This window comes from Anneissia japonica, unplaced genomic scaffold (genome assembly GCF_011630105.1).
Source record: "Anneissia japonica isolate Jap-2015-1 unplaced genomic scaffold, ASM1163010v1 scaffold6417_len956965_cov193, whole genome shotgun sequence".
In the NCBI taxonomy this organism is placed as follows: Eukaryota; Metazoa; Echinodermata; class Crinoidea; order Comatulida; family Comatulidae; genus Anneissia; species Anneissia japonica.
In genome coordinates, this window is record NW_022713977.1 from 528,495 (window position 1) to 544,827 (window position 16,333).

The 16,333-nt window shown below is 33.6% G+C and overlaps 1 protein-coding gene across 1 annotated transcript; it reads left to right on the top strand.

Moving 5' to 3' along the window:
* Positions 1-129: 129 nt before the first annotated feature.
* On the top strand, positions 130-16,093 carry LOC117108838 (medium-chain acyl-CoA ligase ACSF2, mitochondrial-like). Its single transcript, XM_033251000.1, has 13 exons — positions 130-355; positions 1,192-1,366; positions 1,508-1,690; positions 2,191-2,309; positions 3,232-3,397; positions 3,993-4,088; positions 4,951-5,099; positions 5,229-5,397; positions 5,738-5,845; positions 6,324-6,475; positions 6,646-6,787; positions 13,928-14,038; positions 14,579-16,093. The coding sequence occupies exons 1-13, from the start codon at positions 210-212 to the stop codon at positions 14,696-14,698; spliced, it is 1,836 nt and encodes a 611-aa protein (XP_033106891.1). The 5' UTR covers positions 130-209; the 3' UTR covers positions 14,699-16,093.
* The last annotated feature ends 240 nt before the right edge of the window (positions 16,094-16,333 follow it).

Sequence of the window (16,333 nt, forward strand, 5' to 3'; positions counted from 1 at the left end):
ATTTTCTACCATTGACATTCGGCATATCAAAGAGAATGGGACTCATGAAAGCAATACAAGATTCTACCATTGTTCACGTGGGGGCGGACCACTGATAGCACTGTATTATTCAGTATTAGTAGAGATCAGTGGTGCGGACACGTACTCTGAGAGCAGGGAATTTTAATTTGACCCCGATCCTGGGAATTATTGATCTGGATGCAGCAGCAATGGCACTTCAGATGATTAAGTGGCGGTACATACTTATTCGTCCTAGGCCTAGACAAAGTTTTTATAGTGGAGTTAAAGTGTTGAATTTTTCTTCTTATAACCCTCGAGATAACGCTTCTTCGTCACTGCATCGTTTTTCAAGCAGGTAAGCAAATAGGCCTACTAGGATATTATAGCGTCTCTACTTAGGCCAGTGTATCCTAGCTACAGACGTACGTGAACGGGGCAGCATCAGGATTGGTCGTCAAAAGTAAGCCTGTTGGTCGGCGGTCATCAGGATAAGCGGTGTTCTTAAATATGCTAAACGAACCATATTTTTTGGTTGAATGCCTATGCTTTCGTGGAGGCTAGAGACATGGTTTTTGTAGGAATTAATACATTCAGTGGGGTTTTATGACATTTTGAAAGACATTTTTTTTTAATTGAATGGAATAACAACAATGTCAATGGGAAAACCCCTCCTTACTTATGGCTATGCCACAAACACATTGTCGAAGAAAACTTTCCTTTCCTTGCATTGATATTAAGCATAGAACTGTGATGTGTCATCTTCATCAACAATTTTTCAAACATAAATCATATATCCTGCATAGGCCTACCTTAAATTTATACTGGTACCAATTAACATGATTTGTTTTCTAGTGTAGAGTCAATACTATATTGTTTTCCTTGTAAACAGGAGATGCTGGTAGAATTTTGATGGTGGTTGAGTGGCATTGCGCAACAAGTTCTTCCATAACCCCACCACCCATGTCAACGATTGATTGATTGATTTTATCAGTGATTAGTTGATTGATTTGTTTAATTTTGTTTGATTGACTTGGGTGATTAGATTTATTGGGATTTAATTGATTTGATTAATTAGATTGATGAATGTAATTGATTAGATTTAATTTATTGGCCTAATTGATTTTGTTTGATGGATTTGACCGATAATTGATTTCATTTTAAATATTTTTATTGATTATTTGAAACTAACAGTTCATCAACCGAGAAGTACACTCATAGCTATGTCCACAAGTTGAGCACTGGGCCTTTAGTGGGCAAGACAATAGGAAATTGTTTAGAAGACACTGCCAATAGGTTTCCGGAACGTGACGCTGTAATATTTTGCCGTGATGGGGTACGCCGAAACTTTGCCACATTGAAGGAAGAGGTACATCGTAGTTTTTTCTTGATATAAACAAAATAAATTTGGCGAGGAAAATTTTTTTTTTGCTTTAATAAATTTAAATAGAAAGTAAATGATTCAATTTTTAAATTATATTTTTCTAAATATTGATGTATTCATTTTTAGGTTGACAAAATTGCTGCAGGACTCTTGGCAATTGGTATCAAAAAGGGGGATAGAGTTGGAATATGGGGGCCAAGCACCCTAGAGTGGGTGTTAACACAGTTTAGTACAGCACGATTTGGAGCTATCCTTGTGAACATTAACCCAGCTTACAGGACTGAGGAGTTAAATTATGCTTTAAATAAGGTAAGCTATAATTTCCTGGAAACTAATTTATCTCTCACGTATCCAGAATATAGAATGTCTTTAGTGCTATATCACTGTCTTCATATCAGCTGGATTTGTTCATCACTATGGATATTAAAATACACTGTTTTATGAATACTTACCTTGATAAACCCACTGATTGTCAAAAGTGATGTAAAAGAATCAGAATTGTTCATTCTAGTGCACCGAGGTTGCACCTGAAGTGACCTTATCCTTGGGACCACAGAGTACATGTTATTAATACATACTGTATAGCTAATTCTAAGCATGTAAAGTATCTGCATTGTATTATATTTTTATGTACTTTTGTATACTTTTTTATATACTTGTATATACATTTATATACTTTTTATATACTTTTTATATACTTTATTCATTTTATATACATATATATACTTTTATATATTTCATATATTTTTATATACCTTTTATATACTTTTGTATACTGGTTATATGCTTTTATATACTTTTTTCCAAAGGTTGGTTGTAAAGCAATTGTTTCAGCAAAGACTTTCAAATCTCAGGATTACTACAGTATGTTGTCAGAAATATGCCCCGAGCTGGAGACTGCAATGCCAGGGGATCTACAAAGTAAAAGGTATGGTGCAGAACATGATAGGGAGCTGTCAATAATTACGACAATGTGACCTTAGAATTGCCTATGACCATTCAGCATTCTCCTGACAATGTTGATTCAGCCAAAACCATTTTCTGGAATTCAGTTGACAAGAACAATTTAGACAAAGTGATAAAACAAAACACTCCCACTATAAAAATAACCTATCTTTGATGATTTGGCTCATAATTTTTATATCTATAAGTAACTATCTCTGTCTCCTTACACTAAAACTGCAACCAATGTAGCTAATTTAAAATCATTAAATATTACTTAATCTACTGTAAGTGCTGTTGTGAATAAGCTGTTGCATGATGGATTCTGCGTTGATAACCACACCAGAGGTGTTTTGTACTGTAGAGCAGGCACAGTCGTACAAACGTAGCACTACGAATCCAACTCCACCCACTGTGAGTGCTCGAAAATGCAACACCGTCTCCTGATTGTCAGCGGCATTTTGAACGGATTGTCATTAAAAATGATCCACTGCGCTGCATAGTCGCATTGTGTTCTCATAGAATCGCAACAGACAAGACAAGACAACATATTGAGATAATTTCTAATATTTCTGCCTAAAATATTTGGGATAATATAGGAAACAGTAGTGATACCTTAAAGTAAAAATTGATTTTAAAATGATTTTACATCAACATTCATGCATTCTCCAAAATCTGTAGTCATCTTCAAATTTGTTTTATAACTTTGCATAACAGTTCTGGTCCATTTTCCCCTTTCTGAATTAGTTCAGTATTTTTTTCGAATTCTTGAATGTTCTTTTATTTTATACTAATGTTCCTCCTATTAATGCGACTCAGAAAAGCACAAAATGTAGAGACCCTTTCATCGACCCAACAAATATCATTTATTTTCAATACCATTACCAATTTTTTATTCCTTAAAATAGAGTTCCAAGTTTGAAGTCAGTTATCATGATGGGTGACGATGATTTCCCTGGATCTTTAAAGTTCAATGACCTTTACACTATGGGAACATCTGAGCATTTTAGTATAATCGAGGACTGCAAAACAACCTTACAATTTGATGAACCAATCAACATACAGTTTACATCTGTAAGTAAAAACAGTTGAGAATATTTTGTACAAAGGTCCAAAGAAAGTGAAGATCAAAATTTTAACAATAAAGTGGTGTGTTTCGTAAGGCACCTGTGTTCTAATTTCATTGCAGTTTATTTTATTTTATTTTATTCAGGTATAAAAAAATTGTCGCCAAAGGTTAAAATTATAGCATTTACAAAAATATAAGTGTTAAAAATTATAAAATTGCACAGAAACATTATATTTAAAAATTACATCAAAATTTGAAGGAAAAAAAAAAAGATCATTCTGTAAAAACAAACAATTTGGCAAACAGGCCCCGCAATCCAATGGGGCATATTTTCCATAGACATAGACAGGCGACGAACCGGAGAGGATCAGGTATTGAGCAACCTGGTAATATATGGGATTAGTAAAATCTGGTATCTTTTGGTACGGCAACATTGTGAGATCCAGTCTTGGCAATTTATTGTGGGGATTGCTCTTATCAAAAACATCTTCTGTCTTCAAGCCACTTAAGACTTTGTCATGGAGCGTTGAGAATCCCAAATAATCAGTATTGCTCAAGTTGGATTAACTTCCTTACATATGCATTTGTATTTGTTGCTAGGGAACGACAGGAAATCCAAAAGGTGTCACTTTGAGTCATCATAACATTGTCAACAATTGTGTCATTGTTGGACGGCAGTTGGACTATCATTTAAAGGTAAGGTACAACTCCCATGAACCTGCTTGTCAACGCCAAGCAGAGACAATATGATGGGATATTTGTATTTGTAAATTTTGTAAAATCCTCATCAAAGATCACTCCATCCTAGTTACTAACCACTCCATAAAACCTCCAAACCTCTCATGCGATTCCCATAACAAAATTTACTTAATAACATGCAATATTTGTAACAAAGGCAACTATGTTGGCGAAACCATGAACCCACTTAGATTCCGCATTAACGAACACAAACACGACATTAGGAAAAATGCCCCCGACAAAACCGTAGCCCAACATTTTAATTTGACCCATCACTCTATTAATAATTTGCGTGTTACCATCATTGATTCGAACGCCTTTCAGAACTTTCCTGGATTATCAAACTTAAAACTCACACCCATGGCCTTAACAAAGATCTTGACTTTCTTGCTGACTTCACCTTTCACCTCTAAACTGTTTATTCTTGCTCATATTCTCCCACCACGGCTGTCTCTCTATCTAGTCATTTCAATTGTAACCCTGAAGAGGGGAGCAGGTTCTCCCGAAAATGTTCAATAAAATCTATGCCTCAAAGTAGTCACCTTGTGAAGAATGTTATTTCTTTTCTGAATACTTATTTTTTATTTTATATATATTGAAGCATACATGGATAGGATATCTTTTGATCATCACCAACATGTTATATATATTATAAGAGACAGGTATATATTTGTGTACATGTATATATATGCATATATATATATAAAACCCCTAAAAATATAGAAAAACATGTATAAATATGAGCTTATTTCATACATGAACTTTGACTTCTTGACCTAACTGAAATATAACCTTTGACCCTTTGTTGTCCTGACTACAGCATCATAAGATAAGCATACCAGTACCACTGTACCATTGCTTTGGGATGGTTCTTGGTAGCCTGGCTACAGCCGTCCATGGTGCAACTGCCATATTTGGCTCTCCAAGTTTTGAACCGGAGGCTACACTTCAAGCTATCCAGAATGAAAAGTGAGTCATTTTTCAGAACCACTCAAATTTAAACAGAGTTAATTAATGAGATTTTCGCAACCTTCTTTATAAAAAAAAGAAATGTAAGACTTAATTATTTACTGCACTGCTCTCTATTTTTTCACACAGATGTACATCTCAGTACGGTACCCCGACCATGTTTATTGATATGCTGCACCACCCAAACTTCGACCAATATGACCTGACCTCTCTGACAACAGGCATCATGGCAGGTTCACCTTGTCCAATCGAAACTATGAAACAAGTCAACACAAAGATGCACATGAAAGATGTTACGGTATAAATACTTATTTTTTAATCAACGACATCATAATCATAATTTTAATTTGATTGGAACATTACTGCTTGGAATTTATCTGATTGGATAATTCAGTGTTGCAGAACATTAATAAACATCTGTCCACATTATCAAGACAATTAATATCTGTGGTTTTCCCATGGTTGTGATATGGTATCATATCTTACTCATAAAGCATGATGATGTCATCATGCCATATATCACAGATATTTGTCTCAGAGAGACCTTAACTTAGAACTCTGTATATTTATAGAATTCTTTATTTATTAAGCCAAGTACAATAACTATAATAATTGAATACCTGTTGCTTGTTACTTAGATTTGCTATGGTTTGACGGAGACAAGTCCTGTAACGTTCCAGTGCGAGATGGATGACCCAATCGAGAAAAGAGTATCAACCGTTGGTAGGCCCTCACCACACAATGAGGTACACTGGAAACAAGTTATCAGTTTTTTATTATAGCCTGCTAACTATTTATACATAATAATGATCTAGGCTAGGCTGGGCTTGGTCTGGTCGGGCCCGTCTAGGCTAGGCTATTCTAGCCTAGGCTTAGGCTAGGCCGAGGCGATTGTCTCGAATGGCCCAAGGGTTGGGGGTGCTGTTAAAAATCGACCCCTTCCATCGGTGATCGGCTATGTGTCACAATTATAAATAGCTAAACATGAAGACTATGTATAGATGGATAGCTTTTAATGTTCACATTGAGTAATTGCATTATTGTAGCGGCACCGAACATTGTATTTCTGTCATGGATATTTGCGCTATACACATCCACGTTGATTGATTGAATGATAGACTATACTATTGTTACTATTAATAGCAATCTGCCACAGGATAGCCTTAAAAATTCTATCGAAATGTGATTTTTTTTTACAAAATGTTTTCGTACCTGTTGCACTAGGTGAAGGTTATTGACCCTGACACAGGTGCAGTCTTACCAATCAACACACCCGGAGAACTATGTAGTCGTGGATATACAACGATGTTGGGATATTGGGAAGATGAGGAGAACACAAAGAAAGCAGTTGATGGTAACAGATGGTTCCACACAGGGTAAGCTATGTAATACAGTTGCAGATTTGAAGGGGGGAGGAGGGGGGCCTGCCAGCACATGATTTTATTTACAAGACATATACCTTATTTTGTTTTAATGTTTTTTTATACCAAAATATATCTTTGGGCTTTTTAATTATATTTTTTTTATTATCACTTGTGTCAAATAGTGATCTTGCAACTATTGATGAAGAGGGATTTGGAAAGATTGTGGGACGCATAAAGGACCTGATTATCCGAGGTGGTGAGAACATTTACCCAACGGAGATTGAGCAGTTTCTTTACAAGCATCCAAAGATAGAAGATGTTCAGGTTAGTACTATAATAATATGATAGACTTATGTAGCACTTCTTGTCAACAGATCGTCTAAGCGCTTCACATTATTACCCCCGGTCATTGGATCAAACATATAAAGCACATACTCACCTCCCCCCACCCTACCCCCGGTAGGATTCCATAATGTTGCAGCTGTAATCAGTGCATTTTGTGTTTGAAAATACCAGATAACCACTTGTACGTCATAGAGTGAAGAAACAACCACAGGTAATGTGCAAACAAATGCATAGTAAGGGATTGAACCTCTGACCTCAGGATTGAGGAGCAGCACTGCAACCATTGTGCCAAACTCCTAAATATCAATAACTAAACTGTATAATCAAATAACAATTTGAACCTACTTTAACTGTCGCTAAAGTGATAGCTCACTTTAATGAGCTTTCTTAATACATTAGTTTTATTTTGCTGCACATAAAGTACCACATTCGTGTCGTCACCAGGAGGCGCCCTCTGTCGCCAACCAGACGTTGGATACCGTTCATTACGCCGGAATGACTTCATAGGCTTTCTGGAATAGGCATTATAAAATCTGATATGTTACCATCAAAATGTACTAAAAACAAAAGCTCGCATTATATTAGTTATTGAACACACATTAATATTAATTAAAATTTACAAAGAAAAACTAAGATACAACATCTTAATAATTACGTTAGAAATTGGGATCAGTGGTTTGTCAGTGGTGAAAATGGCGTCTGGTTAAATTCATTTTGCAACGATAGCAACGGAGTAGTATCACATGGTATCGTGACATAACACTGCAGTACTCCATAGTGATACCCATCGGCACTGACTTCCTTAATTGATAACAAAGCAGTGAAAACATATAAAATTATAATTTTGCAGAGATGGGTTAATTTCCTGGAGGTTTTTGCTTGCTAGAGTAAGGGAGGCTCTCCTGATTTCTGAGACCCCTCTAAATTTTTCCTTTATCCATTTCTCCTACGTCCTTTAAACTGGGGAGGCATACTACTCAGTTAGGTGAACATAAGTGTTTGTTTTGTCATGTGTGTGAGTCTTTTGAGTAAAATACCTGAAAAAATAAATGTGCCGTTGTCAAAAACTATTTGATGTTTACCATGTTACATATGTAACAGAAATCAACTATAGTGCTGTACTGTAATTAAAATATCCCCAAAACACATGACTTGCATTTTCTCCAACACATAGTCACAAATGGAGAACTTATGAAACAGTTGGCAGTCTGCCAATGCTGATTCCTGTACTGCTCAGTAGCCATGTTTACTCTGCCGTTTGCTATCAGATTAGTAACACCAATAATCTGCAGTCAAGTGTCTACATGATAAGTTGATTCTGTTAAATTCATTGGTTGTACCAGGAAGTCATGTGATTAAAACTGATGTGAAAAAAAACGCGCTTTGCTGCTTGTTTTGAAACCCTTTGTCAAAGAAGTTTTAAAATGTACATAATTGATAAAAACATGGTTTTTAACTACTATTGCTGTATTTCTTAACATTTCTGCAAATATTAATAATTGTATTTCACGCTGTTTATCAACACCGAATTCTGTGATTACGAACACAGGTCAAACAACAGCTGTTTTGCATAAAGACTATGCTGCTGCGATGCAGAGGTAACTATCACATCGCGGTTAATGATTCGTTATTCAAAGTATACTAAACACCATTTACACGGCCACTAAATACCTATATAATCACGATGATCTGCCGTGTAAAAGTGGCTATTACTTTGTGTTATAATAATTACATGAATACTTTTAACATTTTAGTAGTTTATATCAGAAAAAAGGTAAATATGCAAATAATCTTAAAAATATCTAAACCACCATTCCACAACCTATGGGTAAAAAAAATTGATGGGTCGCATTATCTCTTCAGATCAAATACAAACGAAATTAGATTAAGTAAACGAAAGTGCAATTTAAGTGTGACGAGTGCGTCAGTTTACTTTTGTTATGCGTGCGTTCAAAACATTTGTACTTCAGGTATGACAAATTTAAAGTATTAGTTTTGTTCATTTCAATTTTTATTTATTTATTTATTTGAACCATATTTAATGAGGGTGGTCCATCCAGCAGTAGATAATCATTAGGGACCCTCAACATGTAACAAAGCAAATTACTGAAAACATCTTAACTACCAATTTAAATCAAAATTAGAATATAAAATATAAAGCATTAATACAAATATTAGCACTTAAAATTAAAATAACTAAAAATAGAATGGGACAATTATTCCAACAGCCATAAGAAATTTAAAATATGCTTAAAAATAAATCTTCTCATTTTGCATCAAACAAATTAAATCAAAATATTAAAAAAAATAAGATAAATTATATATGACAAAATATATCAGATAGAATGAATTAAAAAAAATAAAAGTAATCAGAAAAATAAGGTAATAATAATTAAAAACAATGAAAAAGAGATATTGACATAATAATAATAATGTGTTAGGCTTTCAGCTGCAAATTATAATGAGAAAATATTTTTTAATTTAATGTGTCTAGGTCTTTGCATAGCCCATAAATCTCTGGCAGCACTAGGAATTTATAATAAAATGTCTGTAGATCATACTTTTTTTAAAATCTTTAACTTATTGAAAAATTTGATAACTTGCGTGGTTTTGTTAAAAGAGTAACTAACACTTATATTTTCATTTTTACGCGTATGGGTTTTACATAGAGATTTTGTGGGTGATAATACCTTGTGATCAATTGACAAAAGAATCAAATGGGTGGTTCTTCCCGCTATCCTTTCGCGTGCATAAAGCGACAGACATTTTATTGACTTCGGGTTCGATGGGTCGCGTCTGCGTGCTTGACATATAATCTGGGTTGTGGGCTTAAAAGGTTGCGGAACAGGGATCTGAACGATGTAACAATCAAAATAAAAGATGAAAGCAAATATAAAAAAGAAAATGGCGATAATTGTGTACCAGTTTTAAGCTTTGTCCAGATTATATGCCCATATATAGTCATGATGTGCCTATATAGGGTCATGATGTTAAGTCATCATGACCATACTTAGGCATGTCAGTCAGGAAAGGGCTTTAGTATAAGCAAGAATAACAAAGGTTACTGTTTTGTTTTGTTCTGCCTTAGGTCAGTGACTTTACCTTTTCAAAGAATCATAGCAACATTCTAAATTTGGAAATGAAACAAATGTATTTTAATTTATGGAGGAAATTTAATTAGTCTTAAACAGGTCTTACAACTGTTTTCATTGGTTGATATTTTTGGATTTTGTTACAGTAAGCATGCTCCTAATTTGCTAAGTTTAGATATGAAATCAAAAGTTGATTACTTCAATTAGCCTATTATTTATTGGCAATAGTGAAATGTTTTACTGTTTAGTTTCGATGAAATTTGGCATGATAGAAAATTTGCAGACTTGTCCTTGGAGTTTCTCCAATATTCAAGGTTTCATTCTTTTGGATTTTGTTGTTTCATAACAATCAATTAGACAATGTAAAAGGAACAATAAATTACTGAAAAAAAAAATGTGAGTAATTCTAACAAATACACATGACTCATAGAAACAATATTAATTCAATACCTAAATAGAAGTTATTGTTGTTATTACTGTTATTATTATATTTATTAATAAATATGTTATTTTTTGGTAATTATTATTGTTTTGGTTATATTATTATTATTATTATTATCATTATTATTGTTATTAATATTATTTTTGTTATTATAGTTGTTACTACCACCCTTGCCTCTCCGAAGGAGAGGTGCAGATTTTAGAATGTTATTTATATATTTTATGACCGAAACAGACAGAGCCAACTAGGCCGGGCCAGAGTAGGGGTCGTGTCAAATTCTTGGCCGTAGGCCATTATTTTTTCAGTACATAGATATGGCACAACAGGGTGAGGGTTTGTAATCTTGTTATTTTTGTTATTATTGTCATTATTATTATTATTATTATTATTATTATTATTATTATTATTTACTATTATTATTATTAATATTATTATAATTATTATTATTTTATTATTGTTATTGTTATTTTATATCATCATTCCTACAGTATTTATAGGCATTTTGCATAGCTATGAATCTATCATATATGAATTATTCATTAGCTGTTTGCTTGCCAGTGGCAGTATATCACATGTAACTCACGCGTTACTAAGACACGTTAAAGATAAATCATTCGTCCCGAGACTTCTTGTCTCTTTGCAGAGTGATATACAATTCTAGAGTGTTTGTGTGCTTAAGATAAAATATTCAAGTTTATTGCCGTTGAAACATTTTCTCCATGTGACAAGTGGACAGGTTACTTGTGACATTCCCGATGACAAGGAACATGTTTATTGGGCAGTGTTGAGAAAATGCTTAATATCAACAACTTCATTTACTTCCGTCAAGATTAAGTGCGAAAATGGAAGTTGATTGCTCGCAGAAACCTGGATTAGCATATTATTATAATTATTGTTATTGATAATGTCATTAGTTTTGTAGCAGTCAGATCCTATGTAATGCTGGTGCATAAAATTCTGTTAAACTCATCAAGTCAAATCTCTTTTCTTTAATTGTTTTCTTACTTTTGTCAGTATCATAATCATCATCATCATCAGCATTATCATACCATCATCATCATCACCACTATTTTCGTTATTATCATCATCATCATTATTCAGTTCAATTCAATCATCAGTATCATCATCATCAATGTTATCATCACTATCATCATCATCATTATCAGTGTCATCATCATTGTAACCATCATCATACCATCATCATCATCATTATCGTCAGTGTTATCATCACCACTATCATCATCATTATCAGTGTCATCATCATCGTAACCATCATCACACTATCATCATTATTGTCAGTGTTATCATCACCACTATCATCATCATCAGTATCGTATATATCATCAGTGTCATCACTATAATCAATATCATCATCAGTGGCAACATTATCATAATCAGTGTCATCATAATCATCATCATTAGTATCCTCATTTTCATCATCTTCATCATCATATCATAGTATAATAATTTCTTTAATTGATCTACTATTCATACATTTATATGTTGCAATTGCTCAAGCATATTCCATGCATAGGTGTACAGGCATATGATAATACATTACATTACCTTCCCTAGGAATAACATTGTCTCATGAATAATTCATAGGCAGTTTGCATACTAATGCTGTATCAATCATTACAGCATTTATAGCTAGTACAGCTAGTGATTAGTGATGCTTAATAATGTATTATTCATACACAAGATGCAAGACATAATAATTCCCACATTCCATTGTATTTCATTCTTTGTATACAGTATTACTAATTCAATATGCATAATTCATGCCCTACTGTATTTGTTTCTCACTTTTGATGTATCCAAAATATATGCATTATTCATTATAGATCTCATACATATTAATGCTTTATTTAAATATTTGCATATAAATGATTAATTCATGAATTAATTTAATGCTTAATACATAATTTACTCATACATGAACATCACTTTTAATATACTATTTAAGAGTACCAAGCATGCATAATTCTTAATGTTTTATATATTTGCATATCAGTGTAATGTTAGTATTTATTCATACATGTTACTGTGTTATATACTGCATACATAGATTCTAGGCATCTGATTGGTAGAAAAGCAGATAATAAACTTCAACCATCACACCTATGATGACGTAGGTCGAATGATAGTTCATAAAGTCCTGGGGAAAAAAAAGTACTATCACGTTAAATGATAGTACTTTTTTCCTTGTCGCAATGTAGGCTACGGTTTCCTCATCATCTCGGGGCAATAGATTTCACCATTCCCCTCAAGAGCAGTCAATATTTGTATATTATTTATAAGCCTATGATCTTTGCAACTTCATGCATATAAGTGCATACAGTAATTTATATGATTTTGCATATCACTGCATTTCATAAGACTTCACTACTGAATGGACTGAGCCCTCCTTCAAATAGTGATTAGTTCTTGATAGTAAGGCCAAGTAAAAAAAAAAGAAGTAGTTTCTCATCCTAATATTTGGAAAAAATTAGAATGAGGGCACTTTTTTTTTGTTTTACTCCGAGATGGCAAATCTAAGATGGTCGATGGGAAACAGATGTCTTTCTCACTTTTACCAAGTAGACACATTGAAAGAAAATAAAAAAAGCACTAGACATGCCATATGTATCCCCAACCACAAAATTTTACTGATGTGATTTAGCCAGAATGTTGTACATTCCGTAAAATAAAGGAAATACAAATTTGGTGAGGCAGAGAAAATGGATGCGCGAGGGGAATGAGAAACCAGTTGTTTTTTTTATTTGGACTAACCGGCAAATTTAAAAATTGCATCAGTAAAAAATGAGATACAGATGATTCTATTAAGTGTGATTAACTATGATTGGAAGAGTGTTAGATTAAGTATTTAAAGAAATAGCTAAATAACTTTGAATGAAGTACCACGTTGTATTAAGCACTGGCAAAAGGAAGTGATAGGTTTCTAGTGACTCATCACTAATGTAGTATTCAAATATGCGCATGATGATTCAGTCTGGCTCACTCCAATGTAATGTGATTTGCAATCTTTTGTAGTCTGCTACTGCAGGCTCCTCTAACTGTTATACTGCCCTCTATTTCTACAAAAGTGAAAGTGTTAGTATGAGAAACAGTGTTGTTAAATTGAATTATGTACTTGATATATATAACTCTAACGGAAGGGTTGATTAAGCTGGCAAGTCTGTCCGCCCAGTTTTGTTTTCTATTTTTAGATGGTTTGTTGCCTGTTTATGTGATGATGTTAGAGGTTATTATTATTATTTTCAACTTATATAGCGCATATTGTAGAGACCTGTATGTGCTTCACATTATTACCCCTGGTCATTAGATCAAGCACATATGGAACACATACTCAGATCCCTTGGGAGAATTCCATAATGTTGCAGCTGTAAACAGTGTATTTTGTTTTATAACCTACCAGGTACCCACTTATACTCCTGGGTGGGTAAAGTGACTTGCCTAAGGACACCAGCGAAATAACAGTAAGGGATTGAACCTCCGACCTCTAGGTTGAGATGCAGAACCGCATCCACTGCGCCAAACCGTTCCTACAATATATTATTAGTTAAAATTACATTTTGTGTGTAGGTGATTGGTATTCCTGATGAGAGACTTGGTGAAGAGGTCTGTGCATGGGTGAAATTGAAGGCCGACCAAACGGCAACTGAAGAGGAAATCAAACAATTCTGTAAAGGAAATGTAAGAAGCATTCATTTTTTCCGCTCCAGTTTACTGCACATATTTTCTCCCTTCAGATTTTCCAACCATATCAACTAGGATATATTTTTTTTTTTTATTTATATAACGCTTTATACCAAAACGTTTTCAAAGCGCTCAAGGTGTGGACTAGCTCTTACTTGCTTCTCCCCAAGGGCTCTTCGTGGCTAAGGTACCCACTGGTAAAAGTTATCCTGTCTGTCCACAACAGGGGCTATATGAACCAGTATGGTGTGGTAACCTTGATGACTAAGTCAAAGTATATATTTTACAACTACAGTCCCAATCAGCTTTTGCTAATTCCTAGTGTTTGACATTGCTTTTGGATTTTATTTGAGTTTTCAATTCAATATACGAGTTTTGTACATTACAATGTCTATCAGTGGTCAGACTTATTTAGCAGTCACATGGTAGAATCAATGCATAATGTCAACAGTTAGGCTTTAGTTTAATCCTTAGTAATGTCAACATGTTTTTTCTTTGCTGCTTGTGGTATTTTTACAGTTATGTTTTTCGTTACAGATCTCTCACTTCAAAATACCGAAAATAATCCACTTCGTTGATTCGTTCCCATTGACAGTAACTGGGAAGGTTCAAAAGTACATCATGCGGAAGGAAATGGAGACATATGCCAAAAAATAAAACTTGGACTAAATTGATAAGCAATCCGATCGTGATACCATGATGGTGATAAAGTCAAGAAATCATTCAGTATCATTTAAAAAAAAAAAGATTGGAATAATTAAAATGGCTATAGAATTATAGTTTATGAATTATAGATTTTTTTTTTCTTATCAAGTGTTAACATACATAAATTAAAGAATTTATTGGACCAAATTGATGATCAATAAATCATGATACCTTGATGATAATAAAGTAGAAAATAATTCAGAATAATTAAAAACAAAAACAAGTTGAAATAATTAAAATGGCTATTGAATTTATTTCATGATGATTTTGTTTGAAACAATATATTAATCAACTTGAAGTTACTAAAACATTTAAATAAATAAATGGTGTGGCTGTGTTAGCCTGCTATAGAACAATATAAGAACTAACAACAGCAGTTTTAAGACGAACTATAAAATGTATTTGCTCCAGCTTTCGTCCACACAGTGGACTGTACAAATGGGATAAGTAACAACTACTGTTTAATATACACCAAAGATTAAGAGGGGAGGTATTACAACAAAGTATGTAAATGTGGTAGATAATACCTTAAAATATTTTAAGAATCTGCTCATAGATCTTAAGTTCTGTCCAGATGATTATGATGTCATCATCATTACCATATTTAGGAATGCAACATGTTTTTGTCAAATAAAATTTGATAGTCTAAACAGGGCTTAAAAGTTCCAAAATTGTATTTGATAATCAAGTTATTATTCAAAATCAGGGAGAACGTGTACATAGCGTTTTTGAATTAATTAAATGACCATGTAATCTATATGAATTATTATTACTTTTGCATAATTGTATTTCTTCTTGAAACTCGCATAAAAATATTAAGACCAACTATATCATACTTTAAAATTTAATCATTGATGTAAAGGTTACAATGTCAATATTGTTAATGTAACATATACTAATTCAGAGTCTTTCAAAGTGCACTTAGTTTTTGAATTAATTGAATGACCATGTTAATAATGATAATAATGTAATTCTTCTTGAAATTGACATACCGTAAATGCTCTATTAAGCGCCGAGTTTTAATTGCAAGGTATACAGTGTTAAAATGAATAAATAACACAGTGAAGACACAAACATTTGTTTATGAACGTTTATGACGAAGGACTTATGATAGAGCTACTGAACTACGGGAATATGTGAGATAGGTAAAAGGGCATGGAAAGCGCCACGCCAATACTTTTTATAAGCGCCGCTCTCGAATAAGCTAGCTACGCGGCGCTTTCGAACATTTACGGTAAAAGTATTAAGAGCAAGTATAAAACTTCAAGATCTTGATCAAGGGTCTGTAAGTTCCAGTGTTTGTTACTGTACCATGAGCAATAAAATTATATTTTCTTATGTTGAATACATTTTTTGCGTCTTTATTGATTTTGTAAAAGGGTTTAGGCAAGATGGTAGCATACATTTGTATTTGATTGCCTCCAAAATATCGACAAAAGCGCCATCATGGGTCCAGGTTTACTGGAGCAACATTAAACGAAGGATGTATTGTGCACAATGGCGTAACGATGGGGCAGGGGCCCTGTGGATTTCTGAGACACTGGGGGGCCTTTTGGGTCCCGATTGCCAATGCCAATGTAGGATTTT

Bases quoted from the DNA above. Each gene is read 5' to 3' on its own strand.
- LOC117108838 (XM_033251000.1), top strand. From the start codon at position 210: ATGGCACTTCAGATGATTAAGTGGCGGTACATACTTATTCGTCCTAGG. The intron at 5,846-6,323 runs GTACACTGGAAA...CTGTTGCACTAG, and splicing joins GGCCCTCACCACACAATGAG to GTGAAGGTTATTGACCCTGA. The intron at 14,039-14,578 runs GTAAGAAGCATT...TTTTCGTTACAG, and splicing joins AACAATTCTGTAAAGGAAAT to ATCTCTCACTTCAAAATACC.